The sequence below is a fragment of the Corythoichthys intestinalis genome, chromosome 8 (genome assembly GCF_030265065.1).
Source record: "Corythoichthys intestinalis isolate RoL2023-P3 chromosome 8, ASM3026506v1, whole genome shotgun sequence".
Lineage (NCBI taxonomy): Eukaryota > Metazoa > Chordata > Actinopteri > Syngnathiformes > Syngnathidae > Corythoichthys > Corythoichthys intestinalis.
In genome coordinates, this window is record NC_080402.1 from 51,537,959 (window position 1) to 51,565,016 (window position 27,058).

A 27,058-nucleotide genomic window follows, 5' to 3' on the forward strand; every position below is an offset into this window, starting at 1 on the left:
CTTCAAACTTCGCGCCCTCAGTCCATCGCGGATTTTTTTTTTTTGATTAAAACAATAAGTAAATGAACACAGTATTTTATAAAGCTGTCCCAATCCAATCATGTAGTGATCACTATCCCTCCTGCCGCTTTTCTTCAGGCACTGGAGTTGCTTGTTAAAGTTAACGATGATTGACAGGCGTTAAGGTTTGATCCTCCCAGAGATGCTTGGAAGCCGAAACTTCAAAGTGCCGCATGTGGCAATCAGTGTTTAGCTTGTGAAACATTTGTTGTGGCAACTTATTGTGTGTAGGTGAGCAGCGTGAGCGATTTTAAGTGGACTCACTCAATGACACATTTCATAAAGACAAGGATTTTTCTACTTTATTATTGTTTAAAAATAATCGGTGGTACAATAACATGTTTAAAAATTATCATAATTATTACATTTGACGTGCTTAAAACCATTTACTTGTACATAAAAGATTTTTTTTTTTTTTTACGTGATATGTATATTATACTGCATGTATCCCTTTCCAATGCTAAATATGAATGATTTGATTGAACACACACACACACACACACCCCCACACACAAAATGTATATATATATATATATATATTTTTTTTTTTTTTTTTCGCTACTTCGCAGTTTTTTACTTAGCGCGGGGGGTTCTGGTCCCCACTAACCGCATAAAACATTTTTATAATATACATACAGTACATACATACATACATACATACATACATACAGTAAATCGATCTGAATCAATATTCAAAGAAAGAACCAGAAAATTCATTGATTGCTCAGTTTTTACTTAAAACTGTGCAGAATGGAAAAAACAAGCAATCAAATTGAATGCACTGCAAACAAAAGCTTAACAAGCTCAAAAACTCCAAAACTCAGGTGCATACCACCACCAAGTGTACAAGAGTGTGCAGCACACATCTGAAGGTGGCTGCTCTCACTATTGTTTTTTATTGGTCAATGTCTTGTTCACCTCCCTAATCTTGTGTGTACTTGTGTTGCTGCTTCTAGTGCTCGATTACGGGATAGCTGCACGGGGCTTATCAATTGCACCGGAGGCATGATAACGAAACTATCAATTCACAATGAGAAAACAAACAGAAGTAATGTGTAAAGCAGGCGTCAATTTGAAAAGTAGTGGAGTAAAACGTACAGATAAGTGCTGTAAAATGGAGTGAAGTAAAAGTAAAAAGTACCACTTCATATTTGTACTCAAGTAAAGATACAAAAAAAAAAAAAACATACTGAAGTAGAGTCACAAAGTACTTTTACTTACTTATGTTAGATTCTACCACTGATTATCTGTACCACTAAAATCAAACAAACTTTCAAATGTTAAATCAACCAAACATGCATGTTTTGGGGTAGTGGGAGGAAAGAGTATCCACTTAAAATCCTTACAGCCCAGACAACATGCAAATTGCACAGAGGAAGCCCAGGGCCAGAACTGGACCCTTGATCTCAAAACATTTGGCGGTTGTGTTCACCGATCACCACTGTGCTGCCCTTTCTCAGAAAATATGTTTCAAAAATTTGATCAAAACCTGGCGTACAAGCCATGAAGGTCAACCAGAATTTAATTTAAAACTTCAGCAAAACTCTTGGGCATCAATCCATGAACATCTTAAAGAAAAAATGGGTGGTGCCTGCTTTTTTTGTGACACCACTAAGGTGCAATTAATAGCAAAACTACTGTAATACTATTGACAGAGGTGGGTCGTGCAGACAAAAATTTGTCTCAAATAAGAGTAGCGTTACTTAAAAATAATATTACTCAAGTAGAAGTAGTCATCCAAAAAAAGTGTTTGTGAGTATTTAGTGAAAAGATTACTCAAGTAATGAGTAACATTGTGAGTAACTGCTTAGGATGTTATTTTTTTAACAATGGTATTTTTTTCCTCACCATAAAGTTATCTATATGAACTAGAGGTGTGACAAAATATCAAAATGGTGATACAGTATATCGTGATACTTTGTATTAAAATACCATTTTAAAAGGTGTCATTGTTTGAGAAAAAAAAAAAAAAAAGGAACCAACAAGTTGCTACCAAAATCTTCCATTAGAATACATTAGCTCACTGGCTGCCTTCGACAGCTCTAGATGTCCAATTCATTTTGATTGGATTGGATGTCCAGTGCCGTCAATGCCACTGAAACCATAGATTTCAACAGTCAGTTTATGTGGGCATTTACAGGTCGCATCCTGTTCTGAAAGGTTACTTTCTGTTGATTTTGAATCACTTCCAATTGATTTTGGGGACATTTTTTAGTCACTTCCTTTTCAGTATCACCAATCAACAGGAAGTGGCCTATAAGTGCCCCAGAATCGACAGGAAGTGGCCTATAAGTGCCCCAGAATCAACAGGAAGTGACCCGTAAATGCCCCGAAAAGGATGTGAACGAAAATCAACAGGAAATGACGTCAAATACCCCAAAATTAATTCGTTGCCTGACATTGGCAGCCCTGGATGGCAATAGACATCCAATCCATTTGAACTGGGAGGGTGGCAGTGAAAGAACATTCATTCATTCTCTGCCATCCTTCCCACTTTAAACGGATTTGACGGCTACTAGTGATAAACTCACAGCACAAGGATGAAAATAGCTTGTTTTTCTTTTTATTGTAGAAAATCATAGAATATTTTCCTGACCCATGTATCGATAACTGTCTTATCACCATATCGTGAAAACATCTTCGTGAGCCTTGTATCGCAAATCGTATCGTGAGGTAGAGGTTCCCACCCATAATATGAACTTTTATTATTATACTGTACTGTAACATATTACACAATCACATTAAGCCAAAAAATACAACAACAAATGAATTCAGGCGAGATTTTTTTTTTTTTTTTTAATTAATTAAGCATTATTCATCCCAAGAGCATGAGTGCCCTCTAGTGGCGAAAACATTTCCTATTATGAAACTAAAAAGATCTTTTCGCCAGTTTTCCCGTGGTCAATCGGTGCCAAATAAAACCTGGGAGAGAGGTTAAAATCTGTGCTTTCAAGTCATGTTGACGGCTGCGTTCTATGTCAAATACAGTACTTAAATTTTTACGGTGCTTTAAGGACACCACATGTTTGAACAGGCCATCGTGATTATAGAACTGCAAGCTTGAGTCTGATTGGGATCATGGAGTCATGTGATTATTGTTGCAGTGTCTCATTGGTGAAACTGGTTGAGCCACTGTTGGCGTCTCTGGCAAAAAGAAAAAGTAAAATTTAATATTTAGAATAAAGAGAAAAAAATCTAGTAGACTAGTAGCGGCGTAACAGTCGCGTTTCTTCATCACAAATCTACTCAATTAGAAGTAAAAAGTATGGCTTTGTAAAACTACTCTTAGAAGTACATTTTTCCTCAAAAAGTTACTCAAGTAAATGTAACACATTGAATGTAATGCGTTACTACCCACCTCTGACTTGATAACTGATAACTTATTGCAGTATATTGCACAGGTATTGATAATCAGTGTAATGTGTCACTCTGCCGGTATTCAATTATTATCAATCGTCAGGGTTAAACGCAGACTTTGGGTGCAATGTAATGTAGTAAATATGCCCTGTTGATGATTGTTCTATTTTTGTTCTCACCAAGGTGAGACAAGACAAGGTCATCCTGGGCGTAGAGGTCCGCCTGGAGAGCCAGGTATGGACAGATTGATAAATACACATAATGTACATTAACTTTACTTTTTGGTATTATTGACTTAAAAATGATTTACAGGAGTACCTGGACCCGCGGGGCCACAAGGAGAACCTGGCAACTTTGTACCTTCATCTGGTTGGTGAAGGATTTTTGAATTTGTTGAGAAAAGTGTTTACCTTGTTACAGATTCATTTATTTATTCCCCCACACAGAAACCTTTTTGACAGGACCACCAGGATATCCTGGAGTCCAGGGCCCGAAGGGTAAACTTTATTAGATTAAGCTATTTCCCCCCTTCTGCAGTATAGTTCAGTTCAAAGCTTGGAACCAATGAAACAGTAGTTGTATATGATCACTCTTCTCTTGTCGTCTACATTTTTAAAAGTTTGGCACCAAATCAAACTTAATTGTTTGAGGAAAATGAAGCGTGTTACAATGCCTATTCCTTGAGTCAGAAGGATGACAGTTCTTTGTGAATTCAGTGGCGTTCCTAGCCTACATGGTTCTCTGGGCGACAAAATGCTTTGGTATAAATGCCATTAAACCAGTTGAAAGTGCACAACAATAAATATATGCAAGAGAACATTAATTTAAAATGACAAACAATAAAAAAAATATTGTAGAAATAATATAGAAAATGTGAAAGAATCTACTTGTGACTAGTTGGCTCAGATGTGTTGAGCACTACAGGGGCTCCGGTTAGAGAGCACAGGAGATGAAATCAAATACATTTTTGGGCTCATGTGCAGGTGTTAATACATGCATGTACACACGTTTAGTATCTGGTGAATAACATACAGACATATAGTCAACATTCAGAGACCTCTTACAGTGTTTAGCTTATTAAAAAGGAATCTATCTTCAAACCACTCCATTCACCGATTACATGAATTATTTTGATATGATGCTAAGAGTCGTAGTTGATAAAAAACAAGCTAACGAAAAAAAAAAACGGACGCAAAAAAATCTAACACAACTATTCCTCCACCTAGCATTGTGAGGAATGTTCACGGTCTATGTGCAGCGCCTTTAAGTCCCTTTATAAAGGCACAGACGCACGAACCAATAAACGCAGAACTGGAAATAAAAGCAAGTCAATTAAGTAATTAATTGATAATAATTCATTTAAAGTCCAAACTATTAAATGACTTGACAGAAAGAATACATATACATTATACCACGAGGTCTGATGGTAAATAGAGAGTACTTACTATATATAGCGCATTTATCTACATTGTTACATTGCCCAAAACGCTTTACATTACATTAGCATACATTTACCCTTTCACGCACACATTCACACACCAATGGTGCTGCTGCCATGCAAGGCATTAGGGGCAAATTAGGGTTCAGTGCCTTGCCCAAGGGCACTTTGACAGTGGGCAGTTGTAGCCAGGAATCAAACCTCTGACCCTTCGGTCCCAGGACAACTCGAGCTACCACTGCGCCACAGCCGCCTCAAAAATAAAAAAATAAAAGATTCAAAGATTCCAAAGTTAACCCTAGGTGAGTGACAGTTAACATATTTCAATTACCCTCCCCACCTCCTCCTCCTTTTGGGGTTGCGTGCAGACAGTAACTGCAGTCTGCAGGGAGTGTCATAACAACACTAGGGGCGCCAATTACAATAGTAGACACTCGCGTGCAAGCACTCCTAGCAATTTGCCGTCCCGGGTTACCGCCCAACCCGACCTTGCCAGGAATCGCCATTGTGTGAATTTGATGAATGACTGTTGCACTGGAACAGGAGACTGATTTCTATGTAACATGTTTCTTATTATCATAATTAGGTGATCAAGGACTTCGAGGTTACCAAGGTATGAGTATGCAAATGCCTCTTATACATGAATGACAACTTTACTCCCAAAGTATGTTAAATTAATGCATCTTCTTTTCAACTTGACCTGCTACAGGAGAACCAGGTCAGCCAGGGTTGCCAGGAATACGAGGAGAACCAGGTATGAATGGTCAGTTTTCTAAATAGGCTACAGTTGTGCCCTGAGATACCAGTGACTCGACTGCATATACATTTGGAGGCTAAAATCAAATACAGGACCTGGTTTGTAAGTCGAAATGGTCGTATGTCAAGCGGAAATTCCCCAAAGAATACATTATAATTCTATTCATGCGTTCCGTAGCCCAAAAACCTATACCAAATCCTTAATAAATACTGCAGGTGCAATTACAAATAGCAAAACAAAAAAAATAAAAATACATATTGGCATAATAATAACAAAGTAACAAATCGGGTTCTAATGTGGCGGTTGTGTTTTGCAAGCTGAATTGTGACTGGCGAGAGAGTGGGAATGGTGTGGGAGAGTGGGAAGTTTTTACTTCCTCTTTTCATGTTCTGTTGTGGGCGTCGGCTACGGTGTTGCACAAGTTCTGAAATTAATGATTACAAACCTGACGAAGCTGGCAACTTCTTTGCCGATGTTACAATAATAGTACCGGTAGTAATAAGGCCAGTCGTCCTGGAGATAGTAGACATTTTCCGGCCGTATTGTTGAGCCAGTTCACTGAAGCGCAAAACACACTCATATTATTGGGTCTTCTCCTTCTTAATTTCAATGGTAAGCGTCAGCTTTTTTCTTTTCCCCCCACCTGCACTCACCTTTTTGGGACCCAAGCTGATATCTCGCGCAAGAAAATCCGTGCATCCGTCTTGCTGGAAAACAATGAAATTACGATGCTATCATTAAATCCCCATTGAAAACAAAAATTGACTGCATTTTGGGGAAGGTGGGTTCAAGGCTGGAACAGATTAAGGCGATTATATTGATTTTAATGAGGAAAATATTTGAGTTACGAATGTTATTAAAAAATGACTAAAACTCATTTTTCCGGGCACTTCTGTGCCATATTGTACTGGTATTTAATATTACAAACAGCAACAAAGTTAAAACATTCGTGCTGTTCCTACAGGTGATTCAGGATGCTGTGGAGTCTCCCTTGGTAAGATCACTGAAATTCAGATCTAAAAGCTAAAATAAGGACCAATGAGTTATTTTGTCATACCCAGTGGTGGGTAGAGTTGCCAAAGATTTTATTCAAGTAAGTGTAGCGTTACTCTTAGAAGTACATTTTTCTCCAAAAACTACTCAAGTAAATGTAACGGAGTAAATGTTTGGCATTGCTATCCACCTCGGGGTCATATCAATATCAACCACTTATAGCACCATGCCCTATTTCAATTTTCCTGGAAAGATCTCCAAGTTGATGGCCGTGCTGATAGAAAGGCTTGGCTGACATATTTCTTTACTTCCACAAATAAGATTTATTTAGCAAACGTTTCATGTGAGTAAAACGGCAAAAAATGGCGCCCATACTGAGCTCCCTGGGTGAGGCCACTTAGGCTCAATGTTTTTTAAGCAACCACTTCCGAAACAACACGGAAGCAGCCAATTCCCCAATTACATCATACTGTACCTGGAACATTTTTGTGCACTTTTAGCAAAATGTTTGCGTTGTTCTTCAAGAGGGCACATCAAGACGAGGACCGCCCGGGCCTCCCGGACCACCCGGTGCACCTGGAAGAGATTGGAGTGCATCATGTTCAAGTAACATGGCCCAGTACATTGCCGAGTACATTCAAAGTGAGATTTGGTTTAATCATTTCCAATGTCAATCTGTTACTACATTGCAATTAATTTAAATTGTTTTGACATACAGATGGGAACCTTAAGCAGTACCTCATAGGACCTCCGGGGCCTCCTGGACCTCCAGGTGCCACATTGGTGGATGATGTTGCAAACCGAGTCATCGCATATATGCAAAGTAGGGATGGTAAACTATAATATCATTATTTCTATATCATAATATTACCACATTTTATGCAATAAAAGGCTTTTATAGTTCAGTATTGGCCAATCATGGCATGACATTCCCTTTAGCGCAGCTCTATCTAGTGGATGCATAACGCAACCCCAACCACTACAACTGCTGCCCCTTAAATAATGCAGTGCACCTTTTATATGAAAACAGTTTTAAAATAAACTTTTGGCCTGTACTGTAAAATACTTTTACCTTTTATTTGTAAAGTAAATTTCAAACCAAGTACTATTGTACTATTACTTGTGTTAATTTTTTTTTTTTTTTTTTTTTAGAAACTTGTACTTTTTTGAAAAAAAATTTTTTGCACCTATATCTGTACTTTTACACATGTATATGTACTGTTACTTGAGTAGAAAAGGTGAGTACTTCATCCACCACTGTCAGCTTCTAAACTAAGGTTTGTTATTGGTTTGAGTAATGCACTCATTTTTAGGTCAAGATAATATCATAGATCAACAACTATGTCCATGTGATTTAGTGGTATATCCTATCTTCCAGGTCAGGGCAGAGGATTTGGTGGAACTCTTGTTTTGGGTGCTGAAAGTGGTTCCATTTCTGTCGATGACCTCATCACCCTTTTACAACGTAGGTCTTATTCAACCACACACAAGACAAGGTTTTTTTTTCAATTTTTTTCAACAACCCAGGAAAAATTAACCGTAATACACCCAATACAGCGCAATATGAGAGTGTCATTTTTTTTTTTTTAATTCTGTTTTGTCATTTGCAGGAGAGGATGTGAGAAGATATGTTGCTGGCCCTCCTGGTCCACCGGGGCCAGCTGGAGCACCAGGTCATGGAAGCTTTAGATTTTGCATGCAGGATGTGGCTGAACGTGTCCTCACTCTGATGAAAGGTACAATGAAGCAGCACTTAGAAAAAAATTAATAAATGAATGAATGAAAAATAAGGTACTGTATATGTTAAGTATGCATTCCTCCCACTAAGCTGGTATCAAATATGAAAATTAAAAATCATGGTGTACCAACCTTATTATGAATAACTGTTGGTCATTTATTTCATAAGACAGGGGTATGGTAGGTGTATCTGGACAAGAAAATGGGGTGTCAAGTGAGAAAAACATTTCATTCAGACATTAATTTAATCAATTAGTCTTTCTATTGTAACAAAGCCTTTTTTTTTTTTTTTAAATGTCCAAGCAGGGGAGTACCATACTGCTGTTGGGCCCCAGGGGCCACCTGGTGTGCCTGGTCCACCTGGACAACCTGGACCACCTGGACAACCTGGACCACCAGGAAATATAAACTACATGAGCTCAGATGTCCAAGAATACTTGCAAAGTAAGTTTTAGAACAGAATTATCATCACTTGCTTGAATACAATTATACCAAGTACTGTACTTAACCAACAATGTGATTCAACATTTCATTTTTAAAGGTATTGCTGGTAGAGGTCTTCCAGGTCCACCCGGCCCTCCTGGGCCCATGGGTCCACCTGGTCCAATCTCTGAAATTTCCTACAATGGCGGCACCAACAGTGAAACATTTAGACCAGATAGATGGGAATATGTCAGCAGTAAGTATAAGACATTTCTGTTATGTTAAAATGCTTTGTACAATATGATAGCATACTATCAATTATTTCTGAAGAACTTGCTTCAGTTTGAAATTCCACCCTTCCAATTTTTTTAGCACTTATCTATCATAAAAGTCAGAAAAGTTGCTTTAAACTATATATAATCATATCAGATTATATTGTTTCTGCATTTTTGACGAAACACCTAAAATGAACTGACGCTGTGGACTTTACTCCAGATCTCTAAAACACTACTGGCAAAATGAAAAATGAAGTTATACCCTGTTTGCAAATTTATTCCCACCCTTCCTTGTGACCAAAGACACTTGATCAAAACACACGTTTCTGTAAAAAAGGTGTTTTGTTTTGTTTTTCAGTCATCAATATTAGGGCATCCCTTGTTGATAGTCAATTAACCTCTGCTCATTCTCATCAACTTCCATCTCTCCTTCACCTCTTCCTGCACTCTGCTGCTCTACTTTGTCTGGACAGAAATGGGGATATATCACTGTAAGAGTTACGCAATTAATCAGTGTTTCTCAACTGGTAGGTTGTGACCTAATAGTGGTTTATGTTGCCTAGTTTGGTTATCTAGCTTACCTCTCTCATTCATCCTTGCTGATTTATCCTTGCTGCGAGCAAATTACTTTCTAATCACCATTTGCAAGAGTAATGAATGCTGTTTGAGTCAAATAGAAATAGAAAAAAGAATACATCTTGTTACATACTACAGTAGCAAATAAAATGCTTATAAAACAGCTGGAAATTATACATAAACATTGTTAGAGGTTATATCCCAAAGATAGGCAATTAACTTATAGATTGATTGTCTTTATTTTGTTTGTATATAGGTATGTGCCGATTACCAGTATCAAGGTAAACCGTAGTATGAAAACGTCAAGGTTTCAAAAATATGTTTGCGGAGGGTGGCTGCCGAGGAGGCAATACCTCCACTATGATTTTGCATTTATACAAAATTAAAGGTTAGTGAACACTGTCATTGAATTTTATTTAGAATATTTCAGTTATTTTTTATTTCTTTTTTTATTTTAACTTAACATTATTTATGTTCCAATTTGCTAAATGTTTTGAAAAATAAAAATCCTGTTCAATGGATAAGTTTTTTTTTTTTCAACCCACATATCTCAAAGTAACACATTTCAGAGCTGTAATTGCAACACTGTGATACCTGTAAGTGCCTAAATTAAGTTTAGTTAGATGTTCATGTTAATTGGGAATAATTTATTTGGTTCTAAAAGACATGCTTGTTATTTGCTTATTTGGTTTCGTGGGACGAGCTTGTGACATCAGGTCGTACGATATAAATGCTAAGCGAGAGCTGTTTTGGGGAGTCTATTGGCGTAGGCAGGAAGGAGGAAATATGATCCCAGACAATTTTTTGACCATTCTCTTTATCTCTACCTCTCTTTCTATCGATCTCTCAGTTGCTCTTTTGTTTATGTTTTGATGTCAAACTGTGGATTTACTTTTGTTGGATTAAAGTAACAAACTCAAGAGAGCGGCGTGAGGGTTTTTCTTTGCTGCTGTCCAGCGGGCTAGTGAGGAAGAAGGAAGGAACAGGATAGCGTCGGGCTACAGGGCTTCGTTGTGGATCCTACAATACCGTTAAACAGTGATATTTTTGCTTAAGGTTATCATACCGTCAGAATCTCATACCGGCACATGCCTAGTCGTATAAACAAATGGTAATTAATAGCATCAGTATTGATACAGTTCAAATACCACATGCTGTATCATATTAACATAACAATAAACAAAGATCTTGTACCTCTCACTCAAATCACATTAAATTGTCATTGTATTCATAGCCAGTTAACTAAAAGATGGAAGCTAATCTGCTACTTGAATTTGCGAACACATTAGTTTACCACAGTTAACTGCCTGATACATAAAGAGTAATGTTGAACAATTTAAATTCACAATTCACATGAATAAGCGACCAAACAAACATCAACAGAGATAAAAACAAACAAAATGGATGGGCAGTTATATGGCACGAACCTGAAAAGCAGGTGGGAAGATTTAATTTGCACCCTTGACTGCATGATTAGCACACGCACCTAATATTGATGCTGCATTCCTGTGTTGTTGGAGTAATCGAAAGAATGATCCTCTATTACAAGGTGTCTATAAAACGCGCCAAACAATCATTCAACTTGTGATGTGTCATTGGAGCATTAAAAAAAAAAGTTTTTTGAAGCAAAACCCAAAATAATATACTGTATATATGGCGGAAAAAACAGACAAGATTGAAAAAGCAGTTTCTGCTTTTGCACTCCTCTTTAAAAGAAACTCTTCTATTTTAAGCCAAAACAACTGTTGTGTTTAATAGAACAATATGTCTATATGCTGCCATAGCAGATTCATGGCGCATTAAGTCCCCAAACTATTTTTGATTTGTCCGTTTTACCCTGAAAACCCCCGTTTACAGACGTCGCGCAACTGCTTTTGTTTCAACCCAGCCATAAAACAAAGGTAATTAATTATATTTATTATTCAAAATGTCTGTCGTTTTTAGCTTAGAATCAGTTATTCATGTCTCATATTTCGTTTAAAACAAAACAAAAAAAAAACTTTAAAAAATTATTCACTCATATATTTTAAACTTTTAAACAAATTATGTCACAATGAAAAAAATGTCTGTAAAAAAGTCACAGATATGTCTATGGCTTAATTGTATTTTTTTTGTTACTGTCGCATTTTCTCCGATATGTTAGATGATGAATAATCGATCCAAAAAAAGACAAATAGAAAAAAAGCGTTTATAAGGGTAAATATACGAAAAAATAAAATCTCGACCACTCCATGATGTCTGCGATTTCTGCATCGCGACCCTTGTAATATTACCATGTTTTACCCATAAAATCCCCCCAAAATCCAGCTGTGGCCATTCACAGCTGTGTCTTGACACTCAGTGATACATGCGACATTGAGTTTTTGGTTCAAAACAAGGTAAGTACGTGATAATATCTCATTAAAGTCATGGCGTCTGTAATTCTGCTCTCGCGTGCTCTCACCTCCAGATAGGGTTTTGCTGTTTAAAAAACATAAAATAAATAAATTAATTAATTAATTAAAAAAAAAAAAAAGCCCTCCTGTTCAAAATTTCTCTTCCCCAAGAAAATTGAGATTTTAAGCTTTTCACTGGTGGACAGTTTTGAAATTTGGCCAAATTGGGGGTCTCAGAGCGGAACTTCGACTCACCTGAGTGTTTTCCGCCAGATATATTTACTGTATCTATTTATTTTACTGGCACATTCCCCAGTAAAATATGTCTGGCAACGCCCATATTCTTAACCATCTCTGAAAATGATGATATACCATCTGGTAAATTTCTTAAGGTGACAAGACAAGAGGAGGTATGTTTGGCATTCCTGGACCACCGGGCCCTCCAGGACCCCCTGGAGAGAAGGGAGATTCAGGTGTATCTGGTGGTGGGAACTGGAACGTGGATACTGGAGACTACTCCAATATGGCTGTCAGAGTGACTGATTATATCAAATGTAGGTGACAAATAACAACCCTGATAGAAGAGAAGCACTTAAACGTATGTTGTCGTCATCAACATCAATCCATATGCAGCCCATGGCCTGCTCCGGGATGCTATGAGGGATTCTGGTGGTGTTGGCCAAGGGCCTCCAGGACCTCCTGGTCCTCCAGGAACTCCTGGACACAGCCAGTGGTTTGGTAATGAAGATAATGTTGTGAATGTGGTGGAGTACCTTAAATGTGAGTAAACATGCTGCATTCCACGCAAAACTTTTTTTTCCCACGATTGCTAACACACGCTTTTCAATACAATAATGGCTTTCTCAATACTGCACACACAAAACTGAAAACTGCACACACAAAATGCTAGACCTGACACCCACTTTTGAAGGAAGACTTGCCATCCATTGTGTTTACTCATGTTTTCATTTGCTACACATAGTCGTATTTCCACCTAAGCTTTTGTTGCACACTTCCAAGCATTTTCAGCACATTGTAGTGCAAAACTGAAAACACTATAGTCAAATGGAACACACCATATGAATGACAATAAATCTGGAAAATAACATACTTCCCCTTTTAGAAAAATGACTCAGTATGGCCTAATATGTCACAAAACAAACTTTCAAACAGCACACAAATATGCAGCCATTCTTTTTGTACATGATTCAGGATTCATAATGATGAAGCATCACCATGCCTTTCTGTCAGGCCAGAAGGCCCCTTCCACATTACAGGCAATGTTCTCTGGAAGAACCACCTTAAGTGGCTTGTAAAGCTACATTACAGTTTTTCTCACACACAAAAATCTACTTTGGCATTTATCATTAGTTCAGCCCGAATTGTCACGACTTGACACCCCCTTAACTTCCCTAGACTCTGACTTTCATTGTTTACACTCTGTAGCTAGTTGCACATCACGTTGTTGTCTAAACACTACACACAATGTTTGGTTGTTGCACACACCTTTCATATAAAAGCTCAAAGCTTCAAAATATAACACACTGCTGTCAATTACACATTAACCTGTTGTGAAAACAGTACAAATAATGTTCTGTTGTTACACACACCTCTCATGTAACATGTCAGTGGCATCAACCTACAACACACAAGCATTCAAAACTGAACACATTCAAGTCTAGTGACCTATTCATTCGTAATCAGGACCAGACATGTGCCGATTACCGGTTTCAACGTATACCGCGGTATGAAAACGTCAAGGTTTCAAAACCACAATTTTCCGTCATGCCGTTCCTAAGGTGTTCGCTATTTTTTTGTCCCAAAATGCATAGAGAAATGCCTCGCTTGCAACTGCAAGGCTCAACCCTCCTTCACTGGTTGTTGCTCAGTGTCAGTGAGTCTACACAATTGTTGGAGGAGGTGAAGCTCCGGAACTTTTTCCCCCAGCGAAGAAAATGAAATCGCTGGTATGGGAATACTTCGGCTACAGAAAACTTACAGACGGCCGCTGCTTACAGAAGGAAGGCCAACCAACATGTCAAACATGTTTGTGGAGGGTGGCTGCCGAGGAGGCAATACCTCCAATATGATTTCGCAATTATGCAAAATTAAAGGTTAGTAAACACTGTAACGAACGTTTCCCACTAGCTACGAGAATTGACCCCAGTGTGTTTAGTGTGTCTAGCGGTGGTCTGACAAGTCTGTGCAAGTGTCATATGACATTTTGGAGGGAAAATGACAAGCATTACTCAATTTGGACATTTAGGGATGTATGTAGTTTCTAAGGGGTGTACTCACTTATGTGATACTCTGTATCTGCTTTGATCTTCTGTTTAATTTGTCTTCGGGTAATTGCATTGTTTTCACTGACCATGTTAACAATAGGTTCTCCTGGTCTGGTGTGAAAACACTTCTTTTGCCCACACTGTGATGTTGTCTTTCGGTCCTGCAAATTAGACCTACCGTGAGGACACTGTATTACTGTACATTGAAATGCAGTATTGTATTACAGTACACAGTATATGCAATACACAATATATATAGTACACAAATACATAGTACACAACTGTTGCATTGTTTTATGGTACACTAGACAAAGATTTACAGATTCTCCATCTGGAATGTTCTTATGAGGCACCAGCTGTATGTATATCGGCTGATATTGGGCTGGACCCTCAAGCCAGCCTCCCTCATGCTCAAACCATGGGTCAGCACATGGTTTATCACTGTGGCCAGAATCTCATAAGATAGTACTTCTCCTGCTTCCTACTTATATTCCTCCTTTCTGTTCTCCTTGTGTTCCTGCTCTGCTTTGTCCACCTCATGCTCCATTCCTTCTTCCTCCTCCTGCTCCTCTCCATTTTCTTACTTCTCCTCCTGCTCCAATCCGTCCTCCCCCTTCTCTTCTCACCCTTACACTTTTCTGATTGCTCTCTTCAAGGTTCTCTTTTGTTCACCAAACACAGAGGAGGAGGTGCAATGCACTTATATGCTGCAGTCCTGATTCCGATTTGCTCACCGGACTTAAATGTGTTGCATTTTAAACACCTGTGTGTTGTAGGTTGATACCACTGACATGTTACATGAGAAGTGTGTGTAACAACAGAACACTGTGTGTAGTGTTTTGACGACAGGTTATTGTGCAATTGACTGCAGTGTGTTGTAGGTTGAAGCTTTGAGCTTTTACATGAGAGGTGTGTGCAACAACTGAACATTGTGTGTAGTGTTTAGACAACAACGTGATATGCAATTGGCATCAGAGTGTAAAGAAGGAAAGTCAGAGTCTTGGGGAGAAAAGGGTGTGTGAAGTAGTGACAGTTCGTGATAAAAGAATGGTACGTGAAGTTATGGTTGTGCAAATTGTGCTAAAGTTAAGATTTTTGTGTGTTAGCAATCATGATAAAACTGTAAATGCAAAATTACAACGATGTTGAAGTTTTGAGCAAGAGGAGACTATTCACCATCTTTGCAGCATTATACTAAAAGGCACTGTGTTAACTCCTCAGCCCAAGGTCTGTTGTATGACTCCGGAAGGGATCAATATGGCCATGCTGGGCAAGGACTCAGAGGACCACCAGGACCCCCAGGACCTCCAGGGTCCACCCATTGGTATGGTTCTCAGGGAAATGCAACAGAGCTGGTGGAATACATAAGATGTAAGTAACTGCCTCACAAATAAGGACAAAAACATCTCTCACCGTGCACTACAACTAATACAACCAAAACACTGTGTACCATTCATCACATTTGCAGCCAATGGTGTGTTACATAACATCATCAGAGACTACACCAATCATGTATTCCAAGGACCACAAGGACCTCCTGGCCAAAGTCGAGGAATTGGCTCAGATGACAATTACACACACCTTGTGGAGTACCTCCAATGTAAGCAATCACATGCCAACCAAAGGTAAATAAGGTGTACCACGGTGACATTTTAGATGGTCATGATCTGTTTTTCCAGCACGTGGTCTGATTGGTGACAGAAAATGGGACAACTACGCTCGCACAGTTCAAGGGCCACCGGGTCTACCTGGGCCTCCAGGAGCCCCCGGTTACAGTCGATTGTTTGGCTCCCATGAAAATGTCACCGATATAGTGGAATTCATCAGAAGTAAAACACTGCTTTTCAACATAACACTGAGCATCATATTGTACCAAACAAGAAAAAAATGAAGGACCTGAACTTGGAAGCCAGCTGACTGTTGAACATTTCTTCTACAGCTCATGGTGCCATTGTCGGCGCAACAGGAAGACCAGGACAAAAGGGGGAAATAGGATTCCCAGGCTCAAAAGGAGACAGAGGTATGTATATATTTCCAAAATAATGTTTTGGTACTCTGATATTAGATACAATTAAGAATTCAGATCCTGATCCTGTGATTGACTAGTGTGTAATTCTTCACCTGGCGCCTAAAATAGCTGGTAAAGGTGCGAACTTCCCTGATTGAGGACAAGCACATTAAAAACCACCAAAGCCAGATGCTCCCCGCAGTGTTACACCGAAATATATTTATATGATAACTTCAGACAATTTCACTTCAAGGCTTCCTAAAGTTGTGTTTTAGTGTGCTTTTGTAAGCAGATCCATCACAAGCATTAAAAAAATGGGGGGAGATCCGGGCTCAGGTCCTGCGCAGCCTTGCTGCAGCCTCTGTTTTCTTCCCGGGTATCCTCCTTGGGCTCCGGTGCAGGTCGCTGGCCGGGCAGCGGTGGGTCGCCGGGGTGTCGCCCACTCGGGGTGGGGACCCTGTCCTGCCCCAGGTCTAGCGGGCTGTGGTGGTCCTGTGTCGGTTGGGGGGCTGTGGCGGTGACTGGTGGGCCGGATGGGCAGGCAGTCGTGGGGGGCGATGGTGCTTCCCCTCATCCCTTCCCTGAAGGCCAGTCAATTGGGGCACGGAGGGTCCAGGGGACCATCCTGGGTCCCGGAGGGATGATGGCGGCCACCTTGCTGGAGCTGCAGAACGAGGAACGGGCTGCGCTAGTTCACCCACCCCCACCCTGGATTGGTTGGGGCCGTGGCCCTGGGGTACCCCTCCGTGCTGCTTTTCCACTTGTCTGCAGGACTATCAAACGTCTGATTGGTGTACTAGAGAAACTATCGGTGCCAGGATTAGCGATCAGGCAGCATAGAATCGGATGTCAACATATCCACACTTACAAGGGATTCATACAATACCCACACCTCACATTGCAGATTTGTGTACGCACCACCCCACTGACTAGGATGGATAATGGCCTTGAACGTATAATTAGTTGGACTACACGGCATGTCGGCTACACTAGTATGCCTATTATCCAGATTAGTTGTAGACGGATAATGTAGGCGGGTAATATTATTCTCTGCTTAATATGGACTGCTGTCTTCGTACAACAATCGCATGCTTAGGAAGTAACATCGTGCCGTCGCCATTTTTAATGCGGCATGATGGCATCGTAAACAATGGAGGCGGATGATCACGACGTGGCATTCCTTCTCCTCTTTTCTTTTCCACTTTTTCTTGAATCTTCAAACTACGTCTCAATAATATGCTTCAATTCAGTGCCCATGTGTGGTCCTCCCATTGTGGATGAAGTGGAGATGAGCGTTTTTTACAGAGCTCGTCTCTCGCGTTGTGTCCGATCAGCCAGCTGCGGGACTTGCCCCTCCCAACTCAATGCCGACCGATCATGAGTATTTAAAAATATGTTGAGGAAAATTAAACCCCGAAAAGTGACGTGCATGGTACCCCCAGTCAAATAGGCGCGCGATCAGTTTTTTTCCATGACATTTCTACCTGTCAAAACTGTCGCCACTTGCAGGATCGCAACTGTTATGCACAAGCACTCCTGGTTGCGGCATCCAGGAATTATACGCAGCGCCACACCATATGGTTTTATTTATTAATTTCTAAGTGGTGAGGGTGCAACTGAGCATCGATTGTAACATCCCAAGTAATGATGTCGGGCTTTCGTTGTTTTCTAAAGATTTATTTCAATCACAACTCGGCGACTGTTCGTAACAGCCAAGCGTGCTCTCCCTTCACTCTCGCTCCTGCGTGATGCGTTCAATTGCGTTCACGAAAAAAACCGTGATCGCAAAATAATGACAGTGTAGAAGGTGTAGTAATTTCGAAATTTGCCGCCGGCGCGTAATGAGTTTCCGGTTCAGAGGTAAACCGCGCGGGCGAAGACGTAATACCCTGGAGAAAGTTATGTCTTTGTGTAGATGTAGCCTTCTGATCCTGGCCCCCCTCCTTTTCCTCATGGTCATCAGGCCCTCTACATGGTGTCTGTCGGAAATACAATTGCTAACGATAGCACTACTATATTCATAGTCATTGTAGGCATTGAATGTATTTCTTGTTCTTCTTTTCTCTCTCCTTTTCTAATTCCCTTTCTGTAGCTCTATAACCCATAAAGAGCTAAAAATAAATATACCAAACTCACCTGTTTTCCATTGACTTCCACTGTATACAGATATCAGCTGCTAAATAGTTTTCAGAGATGACCATAATGAGGGTCAACAATCCGTATATTTTGGTTTTACCTCATTGAAATGTTTTGTGTTGTCCATACAAATCAATGGTACACATAATTTTCTGTGGGATTCCCCTATTATGTTGTGGGAGACCACAATATCAAATCAAAGCCACAGGACAATGACAGGACAGTTGGAGACTGTTTAAGAAGCAGTGAAGTCAACTGATCAAAAACAGCCCCTAAGAATAACTTGTTAATTCTTCCTGAGAAACTTTCAGGAACTGTCTTCCTGGAAACGTCTCCACCGTGTGTATGCACACAATTATTTGAAAAGTTGCTAGTTCCAGGACAGAGTGAGAAAAAATGCTTGTCCTTCCTATAAGTCACTAGTCTTGACTTGCAACGGCTGTTATAAACCAGTCACTACCTAATTTAAATGTGAACCCTAATGATTGTGCTTGTATGGATGCAGGTGACCGGGGTCCTCCAGGGCAACAAGGACCAAAGGGAGAAATAGGTCAGTGGTCAGTTTGATTTTTGATAATTTGTGACACACCTCACATTTCCAGTTCTCTGTAGGCTCCTATTATGGCTTAGTTGGATTTGAACGGAGGTGGGTAGCGTTGCCAAAATATTTACTTAAGTAAGTGTGGCGTTACTTCAAAATAATATTACTCAAGTAAAATTAGTCATCCAAAATATATTATTATTAGTATTCGGTGAAAAGAATACACGTAATAAGTAACACTTTGAGTAACTGCTTATGATGATTTATTTTAAACAATGGTATTTTTTTTCTCAGCGCAGTTGTTAACTGTAAGAATTGTTATTATTATACTGTACTACAACCTATTAAATAACCACATTAAGCTAAAAAAAATTAAAAAAAAATAAAAGTAATTGAATTCCGGCGAGAGAAAAAAAATAGCGTTCGTCCAAAGAGCATGAGTGCCTTCTACTGGAGAAAATAGTTCCTAGTTTGAATAGTTCCATCATAGTTCCTATTCTGGTTATTATTCCGTGGTCAATCGGTGCCAAATAAAACCTGGGAGAGGGGTTAAAATCTGCACCGTGGAGTCATGTTGAGGGCTGCGCTCTATGTCAAATATTATTTCTTTTTTTACATTATAGATGCCACGTAATTGAACAGGCCGGTGTGATTATAGAATGGCAAGCTTGAGTCTGATTGGTATAATGGAGTCATGTGATTATTCTTGTGACATCTGATTAGTGAAAAATAAAAAAATACTAATACGGAGAATGAAGAGGAAAAATGTAACTGTTTTGTAGCCCAAAGTAGTGGAGTAAAAGTAGTGTTTCTACTTCACAAATCTACTCGAGTAAACGTACAAAGTATGGCGTGGTAAAACTACTCTGAGAAGTACAGTACATTTATCTAAAAAAATTACTCAAGTAAATGTAACGGAGCAAATGTAACACGTTACTACCCACCTCTGGATTTGAATATAGTGAACACTATAAACCAATGACAATGTACTACACATTTTACACACAACCTAAAAATGTTATTTACGGTAATTGTTGATCAATTAATTTTCAACTTCCTCCTTACTCCATCTTTGATTATCAATGTTGTAGCTCACATTGTCGGTTTTACTGTTGCTATCCATCCGACCAGCAAGCTGTTTTTCTTTTTCAAGGTGATTACTCCACATTTTCAAGGCGAGCAAAGAGGCGTGTTGGTGTCTGAGCCCCGACTGCACATGTTGATGAGGGTGCCCCAATATTCTGTTGCACATTGTCGGTTTTGCAACAGTATGCAATTAGATGAGGGTGCCCCAATTTTCTGTCGCACATTTTCGTTTTTGTAACAGTATGTACTGTATGCAATCTTTTTTTTTTATTGTTACAGTTTTGGCTTACATGTCAGGGATCATATTGAATATGAATTACAAAACAAAATTCCATTTTTACTGTTCAAGTTTAGCTTTACATCTACGAGATCAAATCAAACAAACTGCAGTAATTCCGACTTTTTATACTTTGTATTATGTGCAATTGAATGTAGGTTGAAACTACAGTGTATCACAAAAGTGAGTACACCCCTAGCATTTCATCTTTTCATGGGACCACACTGACAAAATGACACTTTGACACAATGAAGAGTAGTCTGTGTGCAGCTTATATAATAGGGTTAATTTATTTTCCCCTCAAAATAACTCAAAATATAGCCATTAATATGTAAACCCCTAGCAACAAAATTGAGTACACTCCTATGAAAAAACGTACATCCCTAAATGTCCAAATTGATTACTGCTTGTCATTTTCCCTCCAACATGTCATGTGACTCGTTACAGGAGTGCTATCGGCATTGCTGCAGAGACTGAAGAGGTGGGGGGGTCAGCCTGTTAGTGCTCAGACCATATGCCGCACTCTACATCAAATTGGTGTGCATGGCTGTCACCCCAGGAGAAAGCCTCTCCTGAAGACGGTACACAAGAAAGCTCGCAGTTTGCTGAAGACATGTCAAGAAAGCACATGGATTACTAGAACCATGTCCTATTGTCTGATGAGACAGGTGGGCTTTCTTGTGTACAGTCTTCAGAAGAGGCTTCCTCCTGGGGTGACAGCCATGCACACCAATTTGATATAGAGTGCGGTGTATGGTCTGAGCACTGGCAGGCCAACCCCCCACCTCTTCAATCTCTGCAGCAATGCTGACAGCACTCCTGTTACAAGTCACATAACATTTTGGAGGGAAAATGACAAGCAGTACTCAATTTGGACATGTACGTAGTTTCTATGCGGTGTACTCACTTTTGTTGCCAGGGGTTTAGATATTAATGGCTATATTTTGAGTTATTTTGAGGGGAAAATAAATTAACTCCATTATATGAGCTGCACACAGACTAATTTTCATTGTGTCAAAGTGTCATTTTGTCAGTGTTATCCCATGAAAAGATACAGTATACTTAAATATCTGCAGAAATGCGAGGGGTGTACTCACTTTTGTGATACACTGTAATTCAGCGCGCCGGCTACAAAGCTGGAGTTAATTTACCGGTTGTAATGCTGTGAGACTGACTTTTTAAAAAAAAAAATTTGTTTTTTTTTTTTTTAAGAAAGAACTATACTGTTGTACTTGTATTCATTCTCAAAGAGCAAACTCAGGAATAATTAAGCAATGCTGTAGTACAGACAAAATTTTATTTACAGGAAAAACAAATCTCCATGACACAGGGCCACCTGAAACTAAACGTTTAAAAATGCATTATTCTAATATGAATTATTGAAATTGAAATTCACAACGACATCATTTTACTTACTTGAGTCTTGATTTTATAATTACAGTTTTAAGTTGGTTTAGAAAACTCAGTAGCAGCAAAAAGAAGCAAACTTGGCAGCTTTTATTGAAGAGGAGTACTCCCGAGTTATGTTACTGTGTAAAAATGTGCACTAAACTTTTTGTTTTTGTGACATACAATTAAATACCTTCAATAACACTTCATAGAAAGATAGCAAGAAATGTGTTGATCAATCATGAAAGCCTAAACCAGTCAGGCCAACATTTTGCAAGACTTCATCAGAAATGAACACAGAAATATTTAACAAAACACAAATACAAACATGCAAAGACCTCAGCTTTTACTTCTTTTACTTAAGAAGCAATTTAGCAATCAGGATTTGTAAACCAACAAAAAAAGCTTCCAAGGTTTGAACAAATATTTCGTAGCCTTAAATAGCCTTTCCAAAGCATTACGATAATGAGTTAGTCTGTTGAGACATACGTTTATGAAATGCTTTATGTGGACGATCATTAGGAAAAGACAAATAACAGCGCTCATGGTTGAATGCTCTTGTAGTTGTACATGTACACATAATCATGATAATGATAAAATCATGCATCTTTGTCCTTGAATAATGATATTTTTTTACTCATCAATGAATAAAAATGCTGACTGCCTTTCTAGTCAATAAATGCTGATTCATTACTAAACACGTGGTGCTATCATTTATTGGACACTACACATCACATCAGTGTTTCTCTTTTACAAAAGTATGAGTCTATCTAGCTGAAGAATTATAATATTAACACCTCCCCCGCTTTATGAAAAATAAAAATGGCACCAGCCTTTTACTGAGTCTCAAAACGGTAGGGCTAAATGAAAGGGTAAATTTGTTGCGCTAGAAATTTCACTTGCAGTTTCTCAGATACAATGTGAAACAAACAAATTCTAATGGTATTTCCACAAAATTTACCTATGAGAAAATGTTGGAGTGGATATCAATTTTTAGTATTGCTTATTGCAAATGTCTAAAGTGGAAAAAACGGAGCAGCAAAACATACCATATGTTTACAACCTCTAATTCTGCAGGCACCGGACTGTTTTGGGAATACCATGAGAAGGTGAGCTAATAAAAGTTAAGAGGCTGCAATGCCTCTTAGGTGGTAGATGGGGAAATTAAATGGAAAAAATAGCTGCGCAGACAGAGGTATCCAAAGAGGGGAAAGCCTCTTACATCCTCCGCTGGTGGCCCAAGTTGAAGAAAGGCACAGGTTCGGTCGCATGATTTTATCTGTTGAGCGTTGACCTAGAACCCAGTGGATTGGACGCTGGGGATTGGGTAGAACTTGGAAATGCGACTTTGTGCTGAAGGGTTGAGGCACTCTGACTCTCCGCTCATCTTAAAAAACATTTCCTGTTCCTGCAACTTCCTGGCAAACTCTTCTTCTAGGGCCTGTGGATCACAAGTGGAAACAACATTTATTGCATGCTAAAAAATGTTTCATACAGTGCTAGGGAACATTCTAAAATGAAAAAAGACAATCTTTGATATTTGAGGGTAAGGCTTATTGACCAGAATACCCTCAGACTAGGCCAGTGCTTCTCATTTTCTGTTATGCCCGACACTCCCAGAAAGACGTAAATGTTTTGCACCCCCCCAACTCTCTGCCACCCCTGTAAATAGTCTCACTGCTATTTTTCGATAAAATTATTATATATATAATACATAAGTACACCTCTGCATAACATTGTGTCCTTTTTAGTATTTAAAAGTAATATAGATCAACTTACAATAAAGAGTAACTTTATTAGTGCCCAAACATGATATTTATATCAAGTTACAGGGTGCATATTTTAGACATTGGCAACTTGGGAGTTAGTTGGAGCCTCCTCAAAATTGGTAAGACTGTTAATGAGACATGTGAGATCTTAAGTTATCAAAAGGGTGAGTTTTAATTCATGGGGCTGACCTGGGTGGGGAGCCAAAGTAGGTCATTTTTTTGGCAACACGCCAAATTAAGTAAATGACTAAAGCCTGAGATATGCTTCTGCGTAGCAGTGATGGCATAGCGACGATGTAGACCAGGGGTTTGCAAACCATTCCACATCGGGCCGCAGTGGTTGCTGGATTTCTTTCCAACAAAACAAGACGACACATTTGCACCAATCTGGTGTCTCTAAAGTGTAATCATTTGATTGTAGTCAGGTGCTACTTGTTTTAGCAGAAACCTCATTGGTTAAATGGTCTGTGCTCGAGCAGTAGAAACAAAAACCAGGACCCACAGCGGCCCTTGAGGACAGGTTTGGGCACCCCTGATGTAGACCCTACGGCGTCAATGAGCATTCGATAGTTCTGCGGCAATGGAACGCGATGCTCTGTTATTCACCGCCAAGCCACTAGAGGGGTGTGGCGTTGTGTTTGTACTGTTTTGGGGGACTCTTGTTGACTTCCTCTACTTTTCTTCCGGTTACACAACATTGCCAACGGAGATGGGACGCTTGAATGTGGATCTTCAGCTCATCAACATTGAACAACAAATGTTGAGGCGCAGGCGACACAGAAGACTGTTGCGGAGGTGGTCTGTCTGACTGTTGATGCCGCACAGAGACTGGCAGTCACATTACGAATTCTAGCAAAGGGTGGAAGCAAGCAAGCTGCGTTGTCCAGCGCTTTGTCCGATTTCTTTGCTGTGTCCTACAACCTGCCAGTGGGAAGCCATAGCAGATTTACGGCTGCTATGGAAATTCCTAAACTGCGTCGGAAGCCTCGATGGTAAACACATGATCAAAAAAGCACCGAAGCGCTCTCAATCAGTGATGATGTATCAAGTGTGTGAACTGTCTGTTATTGAAAATGAAACAACAAAACTCCTTCGACACCAAACCTGTGCTTTATTCTTCATATAATTGAAATGTAAACTGTAAATAAGTCACAGACTCACAGCAAACATATGTACACAATAAATGATAAAGTGCACCAACCAAAAATACGAAATAAACTGATAAAAAGCTGGCAGTTTGTGGCCGACTGTGTCACCGCTTCGTGTGGCCATTTGCTTCCGAACACACACATACTTGTCTCGGAGGTTGTTCAATTTTTTTATGCAATCGTCGACCTCCAGCCCCATATTTTCAGCAATTTCCTTCCAAGAATTGCTTGCCACGAATTGCTTACTTGCGGACCTCTTCGATGATAGTCTCGTCAGCTTGGTCCATTTTTGCGTGTAGCACAACAATATTTGAAAATGTTTGGCGTTGATTTTGCGCTGAACCGGAAACAACAGTCTGAGCAGACCAATCACAGTCCATTTGCGTCATGTCAGCAGGCGTTGACGTGATGTCCAGTCAGGATTCTGTGGAGGTGCACGTCAGGCTATGGCGGAGGATTTTAAATCGAGTCTGTCTTAACAGCGTAGGTCTGCCGCAGAAGCATAACTCAGCCTTAACTCCCTGATAAAGGATTCAGTCTTTTTCATATCTGGCCTGTATGAGAGGTTTCAAGGGGGGGAAAAAAAATCAATTGATCTCAAACCAGCATCAGGGGAGCCTTAAGACATGTGTTCAGGTGCCTGATGAAATCTATTGAGGTTTTGTTGAAGTAGAGGGGTCCAAACAGGAAAGTGAAAATGACCATCACCATTTTGTCTCACCACAAATTTTGAACAGTCATAACTTGGCAGACATACTTCATATCTGCGCCAAACTTCCCGTGCTTGTTGAGAGTCGTATCCTGAAGGGTCCTGTTGGAGTCATTTGCATCAACCCTACCCAACTAGTGGCAAGAGAAAGTCACTCGTTTTACTTATACATGTCCAGTTCTTTTCAGGTTGGTCATTATAGTTACAAGACCTTTTGTAAAACTACATTTTAAGGCCTATGTCCACATGTGTCTGACTGTTGTTGTGACGACCCTTTGTTCGCCATTAAAAGGATGTAGATTTTTTTAGGGACTTAGGCAGCTTATAGAACCACGAAATTTGGCACACTTGGTCGAATTGGCCCAATTAGAAGACTCGTTTTGGTTTTGAATAACGGCGTGTGTGTACAGCTCAGTAGTGCCTCTTTTTTTGTCGGACTCGTTACAATAGGTGTTTTTCCACCTAGGTGTGTGAATGTAATATTTATCAACACAAAAAAAGAGGTGAGTTTCAAGCACATGTTCCGTTTCTCATTGTATGATGAGGGGGACGATCTGCCACCACCCTGAGCTGCGTGCCGTCCGAATTGCATAATGTACGAGCTGCGCCAAACTGCGAGCGCCCGTTCAGTCCTGCTTGCAGGTTTAGTGAACATTGTTTTGTTTGTAAAAGAAAAGACTTAAAGCGCATCAATTTGCCCGAATTAAAAAAAAAAAAAAAAAGTCACATACAAACTATAAACATACACTCAAGGTGCATTTTTTTGACCCTTTGATACAGAAAAATTAAATTTAATAAAATCAATAAATAATAATAAATTGATAAGCAACAACAACTCATGAGGACAATATGCCAATCAATTTGACCAAAACAACCAAAAATTAATGGAGCAAAAACAAGAGTGTCATTGGACAGAGGGATAGTTTTTATTTTTGTGGCAGGAAGTATTACCTCATTTGCTTTGGTGTGGGGTTATTTTGCATTGAGCAACTTGATATGCCAACTTATATGATGCTAAGAGATTTCACACAAACAGTTTTTCTCATATAGTCCGTTTCGTTTTGTAAATGTGAACACGCATCCAAACTCTATAGTTTTGAAAAAACAAACGAACTCTGGTCCACTCAGAAATCTTGTGTCTTGGTTTGCTTTAGGTGCACCCAACTTTACTTGTGAATTCATCGATATTGTTCAAAACATTATTTGAAAGCAATTTTTTCTTGATTTATGGAGACAATGACCAATCTTTAGATGTATGGGCTAAATAAGAACAAGTATGAGATTTACTTAAAATAAGTGGAATAATCTTGCACAGTAATCTGTTAACTATTCTTGAACACTCAGTACAAGATGGGAAAAATAATCTCATTAAGGCATCATAAATTTTTCATTGTGGCTATGAATGGTCTGGTTTCAGTGCCATTGACGGTGCTAGACATCCAACTCAATCCAAAGAAATTGGATGTCTAGCGCCATCAGTGGCAGCAAGTTACCAAATATAGACACTACTCTACAGGAAGATTTTGGTAACGACCTGTTGGTTCCTTTTACTTTGCAAAAAGTGACATCTTTTTAAAATGATATTTCGATTCTTTGTAGGAGCATATCGGTAACCTTTTTTTGGGCTACAAAGTACCACGATTATCACCTTTTCGATATACTGTCACATCTTTACTTTGTACCAGGCACTGTTGGTATTTTCATCGGGGGCCAACCACC

The 27,058-nt window shown here is 39.4% G+C and overlaps 2 protein-coding genes across 2 annotated transcripts in view; one reads left to right on the forward strand and one right to left on the reverse strand.

Moving 5' to 3' along the window:
- Nucleotides 1-20,541, forward strand: part of LOC130921090 (collagen alpha-1(XVII) chain-like) — a 77,352-nt gene extending 56,811 nt beyond the window's left edge. Inside the window, exons 33-53 of the mRNA XM_057844732.1 lie at nucleotides 3,601-3,651; nucleotides 3,730-3,786; nucleotides 3,864-3,914; nucleotides 5,442-5,468; nucleotides 5,565-5,609; nucleotides 6,577-6,606; nucleotides 7,131-7,247; nucleotides 7,324-7,428; nucleotides 7,984-8,070; nucleotides 8,216-8,341; nucleotides 8,512-8,556; nucleotides 8,646-8,786; nucleotides 8,884-9,021; nucleotides 12,384-12,545; nucleotides 12,625-12,771; nucleotides 15,498-15,647; nucleotides 15,745-15,876; nucleotides 15,956-16,105; nucleotides 16,216-16,296; nucleotides 18,926-18,970; nucleotides 20,115-20,541. Of these exons, the coding sequence (XP_057700715.1) occupies nucleotides 3,601-3,651; nucleotides 3,730-3,786; nucleotides 3,864-3,914; nucleotides 5,442-5,468; nucleotides 5,565-5,609; nucleotides 6,577-6,606; nucleotides 7,131-7,247; nucleotides 7,324-7,428; nucleotides 7,984-8,070; nucleotides 8,216-8,341; nucleotides 8,512-8,556; nucleotides 8,646-8,786; nucleotides 8,884-9,021; nucleotides 12,384-12,545; nucleotides 12,625-12,771; nucleotides 15,498-15,647; nucleotides 15,745-15,876; nucleotides 15,956-16,105; nucleotides 16,216-16,296; nucleotides 18,926-18,970; nucleotides 20,115-20,164 (1,937 nt within the window). The 3' untranslated portion in view covers nucleotides 20,165-20,541. The remainder of the gene's footprint in view (nucleotides 1-3,600; nucleotides 3,652-3,729; nucleotides 3,787-3,863; nucleotides 3,915-5,441; nucleotides 5,469-5,564; nucleotides 5,610-6,576; nucleotides 6,607-7,130; nucleotides 7,248-7,323; nucleotides 7,429-7,983; nucleotides 8,071-8,215; nucleotides 8,342-8,511; nucleotides 8,557-8,645; nucleotides 8,787-8,883; nucleotides 9,022-12,383; nucleotides 12,546-12,624; nucleotides 12,772-15,497; nucleotides 15,648-15,744; nucleotides 15,877-15,955; nucleotides 16,106-16,215; nucleotides 16,297-18,925; nucleotides 18,971-20,114) is intronic.
- A 1,041-nt stretch (nucleotides 20,542-21,582) lies between these two features.
- Nucleotides 21,583-27,058, reverse strand: part of slkb (STE20-like kinase b) — a 52,305-nt gene continuing 46,829 nt past the window's right edge. The window contains exon 18 of the mRNA XM_057843520.1: nucleotides 21,583-23,154. Within this exon, the coding sequence (XP_057699503.1) occupies nucleotides 23,008-23,154 (147 nt within the window). The 3' untranslated portion in view covers nucleotides 21,583-23,007. The remainder of the gene's footprint in view (nucleotides 23,155-27,058) is intronic.